Raw genomic sequence first — 15,409 nt, 5'->3', positions numbered from 1 at the left:
TAAAATGCCATTGCTGCCTCTACCCTCACCATCAGTTGGAGCAAAGGTTTCCACCCATGGTATTAAATTACAGATCAGATTGATCTTATTGAACGGTGAATCAGGTTCAAGGGGATAGAGGGCATGCTCCTTGTTCTTAAGTTCCAAAGAGAACTCTTAACTATTATTACATTTAGTTTTTTCTTCTTTATCTTATTTATAGGTATGTCCTAAATGAACTTGTTCAAACAGAGAAAATTTATGTTAAAGACTTGGGAGCTGTGGTTGAGGTAAGATGAATCGGATCTAATTAGAGTAAGTTGGAGTAAGTTTAATAATATTCATGGTGAGAAGCTCTCTCATCCAGGTGGGTGATTTGGGAGCCAACACTTTCTTATTACAGTGCATCTCTGTGGCAAGACTTCACTTACAATATTAGTCTCCTCACTGCTCACCAAATCTAACCCATTTTCCAGATTCAGAGTCATTTGAATAGATCCCACTCAAATTTGGAGAAGGCACATTAGGGAGTTTTCCCACAGGATATTAAAGATTGCACCTGCAACTGGCTAAAAAGTTTTCTAACCTTCTTAACAGAAACCTTGGCTGTTAAGAACAATGTTAACTTTAAGTTTAAATCATATTTTGTATTCTGTGTGTTAAGAAAAGGCAGATATGGTTAGTCATTTTTAGAGTTTAAGTGGGAACTCAGAGCATTGATAATGAGATGTCTGGAGGTCTATTTTATGAACATGCATTTTAATGAAGTTTAAAACAATTTAACACATCATAAAAAGGTGGAAAAAAAATACTGTGCTGTTGCTTAGTGACTGAAGTCCAATGACATACAAATAAAGATACAACAATCTAGAAAAATCTATTAGCCAATGTGATGTATGACAGAGAGTGACGGACTACTGGACACTGGATATAGGGAACTCATGTAATTGCTCTGAAGTTAAAGTCACCGTGAGTTTAGTTTGCATTTTATTTTAGGTACCTCAGATGAAGACACTAGACGAGAAGGGAAAGCATCTGATGAATGCGCAGAAATTTACTGAAAGAAAACTGGTTGTAGCTGTATTAGTCTGAGTCTGAACCTTAGTGTCAAGATGATAGAAACTCTGAAGTCTGAGTGTTTGGAAGGATGTTACTGCAATAATAGGATTAGTGCTAATTTGAATCCTTTTCTGATATCTGTGATGAGTCTTTCCAACCTTTCATATGTCTTGTGAAATATCTTTCGCATTTCCTTTTCTTGTGTAGTAAACATTTTATTCTTTGTGATACAACTACATGGGTAGCCTTCTGTGAATGTGTTCAGTAACTGACCTAAAAAACAAAGTTAAGATCTACCAAATAAGGTTTCACTCTGAGAGTTGGCTCATCTAGTATTACCATCTAGAGGGGAAATCAGAAGATTGATAGAAAATTTACACCTCATGCCCTACAGCCTTTGCTCTAGTGATGTAAATTACAAAAGATCAATTGTATTTCAGTCATATTGTGTATAGCCAAGACCAAGGCCCAGAAACTTTTGCCCTCCTCCTACTTGCCAATGTTGGAATGGGGAAGAGGGCCAGCAGGAAAGCATTCCTTCAAATGGATTCACCACATCTGAATCAAATCTACGTAGTGATGATAATGTCAGGAAGCATACTGTAGCCAGACCATTGATGAAGTGGGACTACCGGGTCCTGCAGCGGACAAAAAGGCAGCTTAGCACCATCTTCTCAAGGACAATTAGAGATGGGCAATAAACTCTGAACAAACCAGTGATGTCTATTTCCCATGAATGATTGAAATAAGGCTGTAGAATCTGAACATTTAAAGGGGACCCAGGCAGTCATCCCGCACTTGAAGCCTAAGGGCAGCAACCAGCAATACGAAAGCTAGGTGACCAGTCTAATATCCGAATTCTGGCAGAGTCTGGGCAGTGGCACTTACTCTGCTACATGTGTTGGTGGGGCAGACCTAAAGATTTTAACACTAGCCGCACGGTGTCTCAGTGGTTAGCACTGCTGCCTCGCAGCACCAGCGACTGGGTTAGATTCCAGCCTTGGGCAGCTGTCTGTGTGGAGTTTGCACATTGTCCCAGTGTCTGAATGGGTTTCCTTTGGGTGCTCCGGTTTCCTGTCACAATCCAAAGATGTGCAGGTTCAGTGAATTGGCCATGCCAAATTGCCCATAGTGTTTAGGGTTGTGTAGACACTATGTGTAGACCCTGCCTTAGTCAGGGGAAATGTAAAGCAGTAGGACAAGGGAGTGGGTCTGGGTGAGATACTCTTTGGAGGGTCAGTATGGACTTGTTGGGCCAAATGGCCTGTTTCCACACTGTAGGGATTCTATGATTTTCAGGACTTGTATTAATTTGAGTTTCTGCATTTGTAAGAAATTATAATAATTGTACTAGCATGGCATAATTATAGGAAACTTCGGTTGTGACACCAAATTTCTGCATATTTCTGACATTTTAGGGTTACATGAAAAAAATGGAAGAGAAAGGAATTCCTGATGATATGAAAGGAAAAGACAAAATCATTTTTGGAAATCTTCAACAGATCTACGAATGGCACAACAAGTATGTAGGTAGCCATCTTAGATAGTTACTGCTAAAGAAACAAAATCAAGAGTTTGTGAAGAGAATTTCTAATCATTTTCTTAATGTTTCTCTGCTAATATTTTCTCTTTCTCTGAAGATTTTAAAACTTTCTTCACATAGTGACACAGCTAGCAGTCACCTTTTAGTCATTTGACAAATTAGGCATTTTAGAAAACTGATATAGAACATAGAACATTACAGTGCAGTACAGGCCCTCTATGTTGAGCCAACCTGTGGAACCAATCTGAAGCCTATCTTTCCTACACTATTCCATTCTCATCCATATGCCTATCCAATGCCCATTTAAATGCCCTTAAAGTTGGCAAGTCTACTACTGTTGCAGGCAGTGTGTTCCACGCTCTTACTACTCTCTGAGTAAATAACTTAACTCTGACACCTATCTTATATCTACCACCCCTCAGTTTAAAGCTATGTCCCCTCATGCTAGCCATCATCATCTGAGGAAAAAGGTTCTCACTGTCCACTCTATCTAATCCTTTGATATGAAAAGGAGAAAACAGTAAATCAGGAAATTATGGTTAGGCAATACTGAACTTGTGTTTTCAAAGCCTAAGATTGGTAACCAACAAAATAAACTCTCTAACAAACAGCACTGTGGATATCACTGCATAACAAGGACTAAAGAAGTTCAAGAAGGCAGCTCGCTGTTGCCTCCTTCAGGGAAAGTGGGAATGGGCAATAAATGTTAGCCTCACCATGAACACCAATGTCACATGAATGAACATTTTTTTTAAAACTTAAATATTTCTCCTTGATTATGACTACCTTCAACGTTTACAACATTAACCAAACCAACTATCCTAATTTAACTCTTGATGTCTGCACTTTTCTTACAACTATTTCCAAACTGTTCACTTGCAACACTTGCATCAAATAACAGTGCAAATCAGTCCCATCTTGTTTAGTAGTCTGAGGGAAATGTTGCATTTCAATTGGATAAGGAAATAAGAAAGCAACATAGCATACGTTAAATAGACAATAACAGAATTGATACGATGGGGTTTTGCAAGGTAGACTGATTAACATATTATTTTTACACAGGCAAGGTCAGTTCCATATACATTTGCAGGACCAGGGAAGGGACAAAAGAGAATAAAACTTGGGTTGAGCAACTCTGTTGACCAATACCATGAAGCAGGTAGATCACCTAATACTGGATACCACAAAGTATTGTTAAACCATTGCTCAACATTGACTATACTCATGAGTTTTGAGAAGATTTATTGCTCAGGTTGAGGTTCTGGATGTAAGTTTGCTCACTGATCTGGAAGGTTCATTTTCAAACGTTTCCTCACCATACTAAATAACATCATCATTGAGCCTCCAGTGAAGCACCGGTGGTATGGCCCACTTTTTATTTATGTGTTTAAGTTTCCTTGGTTTGGTGATGTCATTTCCTGTGGTGATGTCATTTCCTGTTCTTCCCAGCAGGTGGTAAATGGGATCCAAATCAATGTGTTTGTGATAGAGTTCCAGTTGGAGTGCCATTCTTCTTCTGGGAATTCTCGCATGTGTCTCTGTTTGGCTTGTCCTAGGATGAATGTGTTGGCCCAGTTGAAGTGATGTCCTTCCTCATCTGTATGTAATGATACAAGCAAGATTGGGTCATGACGTTTTGTAGCAAGTTGATGTTTATGTATCTTGGTGGCTAATTTTCAGCCTGTTTGTCCAATTTAGTGTTTGTTACCGTTCTTGCACGGTAGTTTGTAAGTGACATTAGTTTTGCTTGTTGTCTGTAAAGGGTCTTTCAAGTTCATTAGCTGCTGTTTTAGTATGTTGGTGATTTTGTGAGCTATCATGATGCCAAGAAGTCTGAGTAGTCTGGCAGTCATTTCCAAGATGTCTCTGAGGTAGGTGAGAGTGGCTAGGCTTTCTGTCTGTCTGTTTGCCTAATGGTCTCCTTTGACATAACAGCACTATTCACATCCATCAAGAGGGTGCTGAGTTGGAAGGTTGTCTTCTCCCTGAGACATTCAGTGAGCTACACTGGGGAGACAGGATGTCAACTCACTGAAGGTTTCAGCAAACGTCTCTGATACACATGCATCAAACAACCCCACTGCCCTGTGGCCGACCATTTCAACTCCCCCTCTCACTCAACCAAGGACATGCAAGTCTTGGTCTCCTCCACCGCCAAATCCAAGCCACTCATCTTCCACCTTGGGAGCCTTCAACGACAAGGTATCATCAACGTCACTCGTTTCCTTATTCCCCCCCACCCCCACCCCCAGCCCTCCTCTCCGCCTCCCCCCCCAATCTCATCCCAGATCCAACTCTCCAACTTGGCACCGCCCTCTTGACTTGCCCTACCTGTCCATCTTCCTTCCCACCTATCCGCTCCACCCTCCTCTCCGACCTATCACCATCATCCCCCACCTGCATCGACCTATCGTCTTCCCAGCTACCTTCTCCCAACCCTCACCCCTACCCCAACACTCCTATTTATCTCTCATCCCCCTTTCCCCCAACATTCCTGATGAAGGGCTTATACCCAAAATGTCAACTCTCCTGCTCCTCAGATGCTGCCTGACCTGCTGGGCATTTCCAGCACTACACTTTTTGACTATGATAAGGTGTTCTCAATGTAATGTATGTACAGTCTACAGTGCCCTGTACCTGGAGGATGCCAGGTACATCAGCAATGTTTACTGTCCAGGCTGAGCACTGACCTTGTCATGGGGAAACAGATGACATAGTGTCACAAATTTGGTGATATCAACCTTGATACAGTTGTAGTTTGAGGACTGATCCTCAATACATCCCAGTGGATCCTCAGAAACAGTCAATTACATAAAAGTTAAGTGCTGCTGTCACCTCAATGGCCAGTGACATAGGATGGTCACTCACCTCTTCAGATTGCAGGTTGTGTTCCAGCAGATGACCCAGTGCTGTTACAGTATCCCGGGACATCCATACTCAGCACAGGCACTGCATCTTGCTCATCTGATGGAAATGATATCATGAACAATAGATTCTGGACTTCCTGTAGCTTTGCCACATTCTGTGCTGCCCCTCTGCTGCAACCTCTTCACATGGAGACAGTTCGACAAAAGCTGTAAGTTGTTGCTGGTCCTGGGCTTGCTGAAGCATGTGTTCCTCTTCTACGTCTCTGCATTTCTGTTGTCCATAGTGGTGATAACCCTTTCAGTGGATGGATCCTTTGTCACAGCTCTAATTAGCTTATTTGGGGAAGAGAGAAACACAATAGCTCCTTGGTAATGTGAACAGGCAGCATTAGCTGCACTCGCAAATGAGTAGCTACCATAATCCTTGATACAGCATGACATGGAAGTCTCCAAAATAAAGGGCCATAGGATTCCATCAACCTTTGACATATAGACAAACCATGTCATGCAAGTACAGTAGGAGAGTGTAAGTTCAGTAAGCTTTTTGAAAACTTATCCCATCCACATGCCCCCACATCACCCAAGAAATGCAGTATTGTGTGTAAGGACATGCTGTCAAATACTTCCAGGTGAGAGGAAAGCAGCTCCATACCCTTGAAATGTATTTTGTATATGATGCTTTTTCAGTCCCCTTTAACTGCTTCTGCTTCACAGAGATGACCATGATCAATCTGCAAAGGCCAAATGACATGATCAAATTTTCTTGTGGCCAGGATTGATATTCAACATCATTGATCATTACATGTGTTCACATGCAGAGTTCTATATTACTGGTGTCTGTAAACTGCAGTGTGTTAGTGCTTGATTAAAGCATTTGCATCTTGAAGGGCCTTGTATCGTTCATATGTGGAAACTGCTCACTCAGGCGGGAAAAAAAACACTTACCCCACCTACCCTGGGTGTGGTGGCAGTCACTTCTCATTATGCATCTGTGATCAGGAATTGTCACAGTCTAATTTCTCTCCGCTCGCTGGGAGCATAGCAACTTGTGTATAAATGAGGCAAGAATAGGTACTGATAAGTAAATATAAGCAATTAGGGCCCTTGTCACTCAGTTGTGAGATTCTCATTTTGCTGGTAAAACATTGTGTGTAAAATCAGACTTTGATCTCATCTCAAGAGCAAAATATTTTCAACCTTACCATATTTTCCCAACTGACTTGGTATGGGGCTGTCCTTATAGGTTGAATGCCATTTGACTTCAGGAAATTCCCAAATTCTCTGCTGGTAAACTATAGCCCATTATCTGTGACCAACATTTCCGTGAGTCCTTGTATTGTAAAAGATGCATGCAATTTTCTATCATTGTCCCCATGTTAGACAAATGAACTCTGAGCACATCCAAGTACCTTGAGTGGACATCCACAATGACTGAGAACGACCTGCGCAGTCCAGGTACAAGCAAGTCCAGGGTTTACTTGGCCATTCCCACGAATGTTGGGGAGTTGCTGACAGTAATTTGTGTCCTCGTTGGCACTCCTGGGCATTGCCCCACCAATGCTCAGGATAATCACTTCTGCTCCTCATAATAATATGCCATCTTCGACTGTAATCTGGACTCTCCAGGTCCAAAAAGGTTTTCAGTTCTGGATCCTTTGGTTTCTCTATCACCACCAGCTGTTTCAGTTTTGCCAGGATCAGATCTTTCCTGACTCCACATATAACTGCCAAACCTTTCTTCTCTATCTGGGCATATCTACACTCTGCATTAGCCAAAGTCCTGGATTCATACACTATTGAGTATTTCTCTCCATTTGGCCACCTATAAGTTGATACTACCTCAAAGAGCTATGGGGAAATGTCACATGCCAATACCAGATATTGCTTGGGATCATACTATGCCAACACCTTCGAGGATGATAGTTGTTTCTTTATTTCCCTGAAAGCTAGGGCTTGGCTACACAACCATTTCCAATGCTGACCCTTTTTTTAAAAGAGTTGATGCAAGTATACCAGGACGGAGGCCAGGTTAAGTATGAACGTTCTGTAATAATTCACCAGCCTAAGAAAATTCCTGTACAGATTTAAGAGCCAGGGCACCTTTTATCACCCTCATTTTATTTCCAATGGGTCTAACCCAATCTTGTTTACACTATAGGTCACATGGGGTGGCTGGAACACACATATTTCCATTCTAAACCATACACCCAGCTGGGAGAAACATCTAAGGACTACATACAAGTTCTCTAAATGCTCTTTATTGATCTTCGCTCTTCTGAGCAAGTCATTTCGATAAATACCGACCTGGAGTAGGACAAAGTGTTTTCCAACTTCTGCTGAAAAATTGTATTGGCTGACAAAATCCCAAATGGCAGTCTTGTACGTTGGTACAAAGCCTTATGGGTATTAGTTGTAGCATACTTCTGGGAATCCTCATCTAATCATAATTGCAGGTACATATGGCTCATGTCCAGGAGGACAGTTGTCATGAAGGATAGCTCTCCTCCCAACAGCTTTGTGTACAAGTCCTCTTTGCAAGGGATTAGATATTTATCCAGCTACAAAAAGCAGTTTACCATTTGTTTAAAATCCCCTTAAAGGCGAACCAACCTATTGGGCTTCACAATCAGTGTTGCCCATTCCATAAACTGGACTGGTTTCATGATTCCTTCATTTTCCAGTCTTCTGATTTCTATCTCTACCTTTGCATGTAAGGCAAATGGCACTAGGCGGGCCTTCTAGAATCATGGAATTGGTCAACATGCAAGGTGGCATTGGCTCCTTTGATAGTCTCTGGACCTTCCTGAATAATTTCTGGAATTAGTACTTCATTCAGGCAGCCATTTTCTAATCGAAAAATGTGGAGCCAATCTAGGTGAATCTTTCTCAATTAATTTCTACAATCAGTGGGAACTGAACCAGCAGCTTCTCATTAGAGACCGAAACCAAAGTTGTAACCTTAATCTGCGAAGGTTCCCCATTATAGGTTCTTCGTCTAGCTGAGGTCTTGTGCAAACTTAAGAGTTGGAGTCCAGAGCGAATCTTGTTAAAGATTGGCTCTGCAATCACTGATACAGCTGTACCTGTATCAAGCTCCATTAGAACCAAGTGACCACTTAACCAAACATATATTTTGTTTGTTTCTGATTTGGATGTTGCTAAGCAATTTAGTTGTTCCAAGCCAGATGTAGGTGACCTTTCGAGGGTGAGTGCTCTCCTGCATACCTGCCTGTGATCTCTCTTACTTAATTTAGTTGGGACTTTTTGCTGTCTTAAGTCCGTATACCGACAATGGCTTGCTGGCCTGATTCTGAAGAAATCATTAACTGTTTGGCTAAGGCTTGGCTTTGCTTTGGGGTTTTTCTGTGGGCTGACCTCGAGTTCCTCTGTTTAGGATATGTCCTGACTGAGGCTATGCAATTTCATTCATTCAAGTGGCCTTCCTTCATACTTCGAGGGTGTCCACATCCTTTGGAATATCTTCAAACACATGTGCTCACTCACTCCAATGATAAAGCCAGTTCTCTTTTGGTTTCAGATTCTAGCATCCGCAGTAATTTGCTTTCATATTTTAAGCCAGTTATAGTGCCTGTTTGAAGTCCAGTTAGGCCTCAGCCAGTAGATGCTTTTGCACGATTACATCATTAATCCTAAATATCAAATGGTCTCTCAGCATTTTATTAAGTGTTCAATGTGCTTTTACCAGTCATCTTAATCTTGTTAAAAATCCCAATATTGATACCCCTGGTTCTTGAATTGCTGAATAAAACCAAATAATGTCTCATAATTAGAGGAGGACTGGGGTCATGGTATTCCTTAACTAAATACATCAACTCCTGAAAGGTTTTAGTATCTGGTGGCTCAGGGAAAGTTAGGCTCCTAATATTCGATAAAGCTGTGTGTCCACAGGCTGTCAGGAGAATTATTCATTGCTTTTCAACTGCCCCAATGTCATTTGCCTGGAAAAGAAAATGCATTCTTTCCACAAACTAGACATGGTTTTCGATGACAGGGTCTATTGGCTACAGAAAATAGGCCATCATTACCTGGCAAGGCATTTGAGTGTTTCATAAAGTCGAATGGTATTCCACATATAAGGACAGCTCCATACCATTCTTCATCCAATGATCTAGCAGAAAGAGCAGTCCGAACTTTGAAGGCAGGCTTAAAGAAATAGCCTACAGCCTCACTTGATACAAAACTGAGGGGCCACCTGTCATGCAACTGCAGAGTTAGCTCCAGCAGAGTTGCTAATGGAAAGAAGATGCCGGACCAGGCTAAATCTGATCTTCCCAAAGCTGTCATGGGGGGGAATTGAATCAGGAGCACCAATACTGAGCACATGACTCCGCTAAATGGGAGAAAAGTTTATTTCAGGGAAGACGTTTGGTGTAGGAGCAACGAGATAACCCCTGCATGAGTAAAAGGCATGGTCAATGTGAAGGTGGGTTCAGTGATGTATAAAGTTTGGATAGATGCAACGGTCCTGAACAAGGACATAGACAATAAGGAAACTGCAAACTCACAAACAGTTCAGGAGAAAACATGCCCGGATCCTCGACTGTCTTTCTGACTGCTCAGGAACCTATGGGTTTGCCCTCTCTGTCAAGTGTTGAAGATACTTTGGAATCTGAGATGGACGTGGCAGATGTCACTGCCTTTGACACCAGAAGAAGAGAATTAATTTCTTTTGAGATACTCCGGGCATAAGAAGAAAGCTACTGTGTGTTACACTCTGCCCATATCTGAGGCAGCGTTGGAGGAACCTGACTCAGTGCTAAAACACTCAAGAAGGAGTATCAAAAAGAATCAGCCTATGTCCTCAGACTCAGGAGAGGGTGTAATGATTGTAATGAGGTCAGCCAGGTGGACCTCATAGAATATATTCCCTGATTGGAACTGTTAATCTGGTCTAATCAAGGAGCCCTGGCTGACAAATATAAACAGGAGTGTCAGAGGTTCTATTCACTCTGACAGCTGGCTCTGAGGAAGCTGGTTCAGTGTCAAGGACTCTTCACATGTTAATAAAGGGTGACTTGGTGACAGGATACTGGCCTCCATGGAGTTATTTCACCTTCTATTTGCATATAACATTTTTCAGCTTTATAAGGGAGATTAGAACAATGGGATCCTTCATGTAGGTGTCTTTTCAGCATTGCTTGGTGTCCAGGAAAAGAAGGATGCTTCTTTTAGTCCTCTGGACTAACCTCCTTACCTCTAGCTAATTGCCTGTCTCCACTCTATGATTGGATCATGGCACATGATCTAAGACCTGATTGGCCTCCCTTTTCTCCAACTCTTTACTGCATACTGCAACAATGCTTGGATCCTTACACCACAATCACGAGGTTCTCCCAGGTTACCTGCACTTCCAGATATGTTTCAGGTTTTAAAAGATATCTCCTCCTAATTTTAATGACAGTTACGCCAACCAAAATAAACCATGTGGTCATCGTGCAGGATTAATTTATGAGCAATTTACTATTTGTCATTCAAAAACATGAAGACAAACATAAAGATGCATTAATTTAAGTTAACAATAGCTGTGACAATATAACAAATAAATCACAAGTTTAGGCACTGAGTATTAGGTAAAATTATTGGAGTTTCTATTAATGGGAATTTGAATGAATTAGAATAGACAACAGTCATTTAAGTCTTCACATAAGTTTCTTATCTATAACATACATTCTATATTTAAACGTAGGAACCACCATAGTCAGATTAAATTTATGGAATCCATTGGTCTATGTAGATATCCCTCTTTGATTGAGACACAGATTGTTGGTGTCATTATTGGGGCCATTTGTAGTGTTAGTGTTACTTTCCAAGTTGTCATTTTCCTTTTTCAGTTACTTTATGTTTCCTAGTTTAACTAAGCCTGAATGTATATTCCTTTTTGCATAATGATCCTTTCATTTTGCTCTGTGGATTCAGAGGCTGACATTATGAAATAATGGTTGTGATATAATGTACAAATTTAGCTTTTGTTTAATTGAAAGTATAATCTATTCTAATTTTTGAATCTTTTCTAAGTATTTTCTGCCTTTTGAAGGCCTGTTGCCAATATCTTTTGTAATTTGAAGGAGCGTTACATGATCAAAGCTGCAACCTTTTCAATGAGATGGTTTTCTCAGGTGCATGTTAAGAATTCAACTAATTTTTGAAGAAGAATTATTAGGTGCCCCAGTCATTGATCCTCTGACAAACATTTAAAACAGTCCATTATTTAATTCATGTCCGTGGGACTTTATTGTGTACAAGTTGCTCTATCATATTTCTCCACACAGCAATGAGTTCAGGAAGTCATTGCCACACATGAGCTTCAGAGGCCCCCACAGTCAGAAAGAAAATTAGAGAGAAAATTGGCTGTGACTACACTTCAAAAGGATCTAATTGGTTGTGACGCATTTTGGGAGGATCTGAAAGGTGCCTTATAAATGTTGATTTTCTTTCTTCCTCCTTCCAATCAGCACCTCCATTTATGATCCAGCCTTATATATTCAGATCACATATCCTCAGTGCAAACATTTGCCAGCCACCAAGCAGTACAAAGGATCTGGATTAATATGAGCAATTTAAAGCATGCAAATAATTATGCTGAAGTACTCTTGCACATTATGTGTAATTCATCAAAATCATTACATGAATGTAAGAGTGTTCCTGTTCAAAGTAAACCACAGTATTCTATACTTATTATTTAACTATAAATGTAGGAAAATATTGCACATTACTTCTTTACGTGCTGTGTTTATAATTGGAAGCTGTTTCCATTTCAACTATGCAGGTGTTATCATTACCAGAGAATAACCTGCATTGTGTTCTCTTCCCAGTCCTTCACCATTACACCTCGAGCTCCCCCATGACTTTGTCATTGGCTGCCTTCTATTTCTTATCTATCACTCAGCAACATTATTCAAAAACACAAGTTTCACATGAATGATATCCCACCTACCTCACCAACAACTCAGTTAAAGCCTTTCAAATTGTCAGACTTTTTATCTGGATGAGCAGCAATTTCCTACAACTAGCAAAACCAAATTCATTGTAATGCCATGAGCCCTATTTCAAGCCAACAACTCCATCTCTCTTCCTGTCCACCATTTAAGACTGAAGCAAATGACTTTATCCTCCAAACTATCTTCACCAGTCTAATTTGTCCTATCTATAGAAGATTAAAATCACCCATATTTATTGCAGTATCTACTGTACAGGTCCACATTTTTTTTATTTATAATCTATTATGCATTGTGGCTACTGTCAAATGGATTATAGTACCCTTGAGTGAACTTTTTTCCCTTACAATTACTTGCCTCCAATCAAATTCATTCCACATCTTGATCCGAATATTTCTTTATACTTTCTTTCCTGTCCTTTTTTAACAGAGCTACCCCACTATTATTCTTTACACCTTCTACTTATCCTTATAAGATGTCAAATACTCCTGCATATTCAGTCTCCAGCCTTAGCCACCTTGCAATCATATCTCTACATTAGCTTTGAGGTCAGCTGTCAATACTGAATAATTTGAATAAATGTTCTATATAGATTCTTATAACTTCTTTGTTTTTACACTATATTGCACAATTTATAACACCTAGGATTCTACATGTGTTACTAAAAACTTAATTAACCTGCCATACCATCGTCAATGATTTACAAACATATATTCCCAGATTCTTCTGCTCCTGAATCCCTTTTAGAATTGTACCTTTACTTTCATGTTGCCTCTCCTCATTCTTCTAACAACATATATTCACACTTCTCTGTACTAAATTTCGCACCCACCTATTTCATCAGCCTGTATAGTTTCTTCTGAGGCCTATCAGTATCCTCCTTACAGTTCACAGTACTTCCAAGTTTTGTGTCAACCATTCGTACAAATTGCATTTGTTCTGGCATAGTGTTCAGTCACTTTGGTTTAGAATAGGAATTATGCTAAAACAAGAATAAGTACAATGAAAAAGGAAGGAGATTCTTATAATGTTTTGACTGGTTAGGTTGAAAAACCTGTTTCTGTTCCCGAGAGTCATACAATTGATGATGGAACTTGATAAAGTTCCTCTTAGAGCTTAGAATGTAGGGGATCTGGGGTCTGAATAGAACTTTGATCTGTCCCATGGATATGCCCTCCCCCATCCTTAATCCTGGGGGCAAAAATATTTATATATTGTGTAACTAGCCCAAATTCCACATTAGAGATCTAGTTAACAGCAGTTTGATCAAACTATAGGGGTGTTCCAAATGCAGGGGGGCAAGGGAATTATCATATATATAGTACCACTACAGACAGCTCTACACAAGCTGTAATGATTCTCATGGGTAGACAGAGTCAATGGTCATGATCTGAATATGTGTGTAGGTTTTCTCAATCAGTTAAGTAAAGGATTCTGCACAGGCTACAGATACGTTTGCTATCAGGCAGCTGACAGAGAACAAATTCATCCCTTAGCATGTCTAACAAAATATTATGAATGTGACAATAATATACACTACTGCTATTGAGTGTCAGTGGTGGAGGGAGTGATGTTTGTGGTTGTAGTGCCAATCAAGCAGACTGCTTTGTCGTTGGAGCTGCACCCATCCAGGAAATGGTGAGTTATCCATCACACTCCTGACTGTGCCTTGTATGTGGTGGACTGGATTTGGGGAGTCAGGAGGTCAGTTATTCACCACAGTATACCGAGCCTCTGATTTACTGTTATAGACCACTATATTAAATTGGCAAGTCCAGTTGAGTTTCTGGTCAATGGTTACCCCAGGATGTCTATAGTGGGGTGTTCAATGATGGTAATGCCATTGAGTGTCAAGGGACAGTGGTTAGATTGTCTCTAATCGAAGATGCTCATGGCCTGGCATTTACATGATGTGAATGTTGCTTGCCACTTGTCAGTCCAACTATGAATATTGTTGTACTTGGAAATTGACTCCTTCAGTGTCTGAGGAGTTGGGAATGGTGCTGAAATCATCAGTGAACATTGCTATTTCTGATCCTATAATGGAGGGAAGGTCATTGATGAAGCAGCTGAAGATGGTTGGGCTGAGGACACTACCCTGTGGAACTGTAGAACACTATCCTAGAGCTGAGATGACTGACCTCTAACTGCCAGGTATGACTCCAACCAACACAGAGTTTTCCCCATCGATTCCCATTGTATGGGGTTTTGCTCGGGCTCCTTGATGCCACACTCAGTCGAACGTGGCCTCGATGGCAAGAGCAGTTACTCTCATCTCATCTCTGGAATTCAGCTCTATTGTCCATGTTTAAACCAAAACTGTAATGAGGTCAGGAGCTGAGTGGCTCTGGCAGAACCCAAACTGGGTGTCAGTGAGCAGCTTATTGAAGGAGAATTTATAAGTTTCCATACATCAGCCTTGTCGTTCTAGGAGCTAGAGGTGTTCTTTTGGAAGACATTATCAAAGGAGACTTGGTGAGTACTTATTAATATTCACAAATGTTGGCCATTTCTCCAACTGGCCTGTTGGATTATTTTCTAAATAGTATATCCCTGGAGTATGTACTCCATATTCTGACGCAAAGAATTTTCTACAGTTCTTAAGTGATTGATTATGTTATGTGACTCAATATTCAAGTGATAAAGGAAAATATGTATTAATTGTAACAAGGCTTTGGAATTATATCTGTTCATATTTCTTTGCAGTTATTTTGCAGGGCAATTAGATAAATGTCTTCAGGAGCCAGAACATTTGGCAAAGCTCTTCATCAAGCATGTAAGATTTTCTAGTTTACATCAAAATGTTGAATAAAAATAGCAACTTGGCTTATTTAATGTCATAATGTGACAATTTTTCTTTTGTCATCATAGAACTGACATCATTGTGGTTTACCTCAAAGTAACTTCTCAATTACAGAGTCATAGATTTATACAGCATGGAAACAGATCTTTCGGTCCAACTCATCTGTGCCAATCAGACATCCTAAACTGATTGACTCCCATTG

At 40.4% G+C, this 15,409-nt stretch overlaps 1 protein-coding gene across 1 annotated transcript in view; it reads left to right on the top strand.

Annotated features, from left to right (window-relative positions):
* The window catches only part of LOC140481817 (rho guanine nucleotide exchange factor 25-like), a 60,205-nt gene that overhangs the window by 20,888 nt on the left and 23,908 nt on the right, over positions 1–15,409 (top strand). The window contains exons 4-6 of the mRNA XM_072578343.1: positions 203–269; positions 2,457–2,560; positions 15,111–15,180. Of these exons, the coding sequence (XP_072434444.1) occupies positions 203–269; positions 2,457–2,560; positions 15,111–15,180 (241 nt within the window). The remainder of the gene's footprint in view (positions 1–202; positions 270–2,456; positions 2,561–15,110; positions 15,181–15,409) is intronic.

Source organism: Chiloscyllium punctatum, chromosome 10, assembly GCF_047496795.1.
Source record: "Chiloscyllium punctatum isolate Juve2018m chromosome 10, sChiPun1.3, whole genome shotgun sequence".
NCBI classification, from domain to species: Eukaryota; Metazoa; Chordata; class Chondrichthyes; order Orectolobiformes; family Hemiscylliidae; genus Chiloscyllium; species Chiloscyllium punctatum.
This window is presented reverse-complemented; position numbering and strand designations above follow the sequence as displayed.